This window comes from Capsicum annuum, unplaced genomic scaffold (genome assembly GCF_002878395.1).
Source record: "Capsicum annuum cultivar UCD-10X-F1 unplaced genomic scaffold, UCD10Xv1.1 ctg31156, whole genome shotgun sequence".
NCBI classification, from domain to species: Eukaryota; Viridiplantae; Streptophyta; class Magnoliopsida; order Solanales; family Solanaceae; genus Capsicum; species Capsicum annuum.
Genome location: NW_025837767.1, coordinates 1 through 2,082, shown reverse-complemented (window position 1 = coordinate 2,082; position 2,082 = coordinate 1). Strand labels below are relative to the sequence as shown.

General features: G+C 35.9%; 1 protein-coding gene across 1 annotated transcript; it reads left to right on the top strand.

The window, feature by feature from the left end:
* Positions 1–1,241: 1,241 nt before the first annotated feature.
* Positions 1,242–1,808, top strand: LOC107852044 (calcium-transporting ATPase, endoplasmic reticulum-type-like; the record flags this gene model as incomplete). The annotated part of the gene is made up of 2 exons (XM_047402949.1): positions 1,242–1,304; positions 1,402–1,808. Coding segments are annotated over 2 exons (337 nt in total), but the record flags the coding sequence as incomplete, so codon positions are not given.
* Between the last annotated feature and the right edge of the window lie 274 nt (positions 1,809–2,082).

Genomic DNA, 2,082 nt, shown 5'->3' with positions numbered 1-2,082 from the left:
GGAGTTTAAGGTCTACTATATATATAAAAGATAATTTTGATCACATATAAATATATTTTTTATAATTTCGAGTGAACCCTCTAGCCCCAAGCTAACTTTGGGAATGCAAGGCCGATAAGCTAAAGAGTAGTGGGCAAACCTCTGTCCTGCCGGTCCATTTGCCTTGTATGCATCAAGAGCGGCCTAGGATCAACCATTACATGTTGCACTAGATACAGTTTTCATAAATCCCAACAGTTTAGTACCTAATTACATAAAATTTCAACTGTTTACATAATTACATAAAATTTTGATTTTTCATTCATTGTCATAGCTAAGACTCGCGATACATTACCATCTGATACATAAGTATGACACATAACTCTTATATTAGTATCACGGAGTTAAATTTAGATATATAAGTTTTATGTCAGAAGCACAAAAAGCATTCCGATACATGATTTTTTGTCACGATCCGAGCCGAGACCCTGATTGCGACGAGCATCCCGAACCATGAAGTCAAACAACTCTTAAGCCCAGTTTTAGATTATTTAAACCATTTCTTTGGAAAAGTTATTTCTTTCTTAATATTTTCGGGCACATCAAATAGGGTATCGTCATACCCTGACTTGCAAGTCATGTAACAACATCTCTACTACCAACAATTCAATTATCAAATCAAAGTTCACCATTCAAAACATTCAAAAATCAACAACTTTCTTTGCAATGCTTTTATCTACGGTGGTCATCTTTTTTTCAACTTAAATCCATTCTTATGGAAATCAAGATCGTTTACAACACAAGTTGAACACCTTCTCATTATCTCGAAATAAATGAAACAATTTGTGCATAGTTGTTCATAATAGTCTGAAGCTTTTCACAGTACATAAAATCACATCACAACTTGCAAAATCCGTGGATACTGTAGTAAAAGAGAAGATCAAATGTTCCATGCTATCATTAATTTCTCAATGTTAACATCACACGAAAGTACTTTGAGTTTAAAGCACTACATCACAATCTCCACAATTTCTTTATAACAAATATAAAATCCTCAACAATCTTGAAACCAAATTCGTGTGAATATATATATACTTCTGCAGTAGTTGAGTTTAGTTTTCAATGAAATTGTTGATGTGCAACATAAGTTGTTGCCCCAGGCTCTGGGGATGGGTGCTTATTTACTAATTGCTTAAATGTGCAGATGAATGAAGCTGCCATGATTGCACTTGAAGATAAATTGATCAAGCTGTTGTCTTCAGTACTATAGTCTCTGCTGTTGCAGAGGGACGTGCGATCTACAATAACATTAAGGCCTTCATCAGGTTAGTCTTGTATTTCGGGAAGTGAATGTTTGATTATTCCTACAATTAGTCATGCTTTTATTTTACTTAATATCATATGTACTCTTTGCTGATGCAGATATATGATATCATCCAACGTTGGTGAGGTCATCTCCATTTTCTTGTCTGCTGTTTTGGGCATACCAGAATGTTTGATACCTGTGCAGTTGCTCTGGTTAAATTTGGTAATAGATGGTCCACCTGGTACAGCTCTCGGATTTAACCCTGCCGATGTTGATATAATGCAGAAACCACCTAGGAAGAGCAATGATGCTCTCATAAACTCCTGGGTTTTCTTCCGTTATATGGTCAGTTTGGAACGCTATTTCTTATTCTTCGATGTGTATTGCTAATGTTGCTGCATTTGTTTTGTATTTTGCTACTTTGCTGTCTCTTTTCTTACAATCCTGCATCAGATACTGTCCTTTTGAGCAAGGGTCTTTCAGAAACACAGCCTCTCTACAAAGGTAGGGGTAAGGTCTGCATACATCCGACCTTGTATACATCTTATCCTCCCTAGATTCCACCACAGGTTATGTTGTTGTAAGCAATATTAATTCTTCATTTATCTCCAATGGTTTGAAATAAAACTACTTCGTCTCTTTCTTTTTTTCCCAAGTATTTATTGTACTTTGTTTTCCTAAGTATGTGCAGAAAGTACTAATGATGAGAATGACTCATTTGATTAGAAGAACCAATGGTACAGGCTGTGCTTACTGCAGCATTTCCCTAGCCGTGGTGGATAACCCCTCTTATGCTG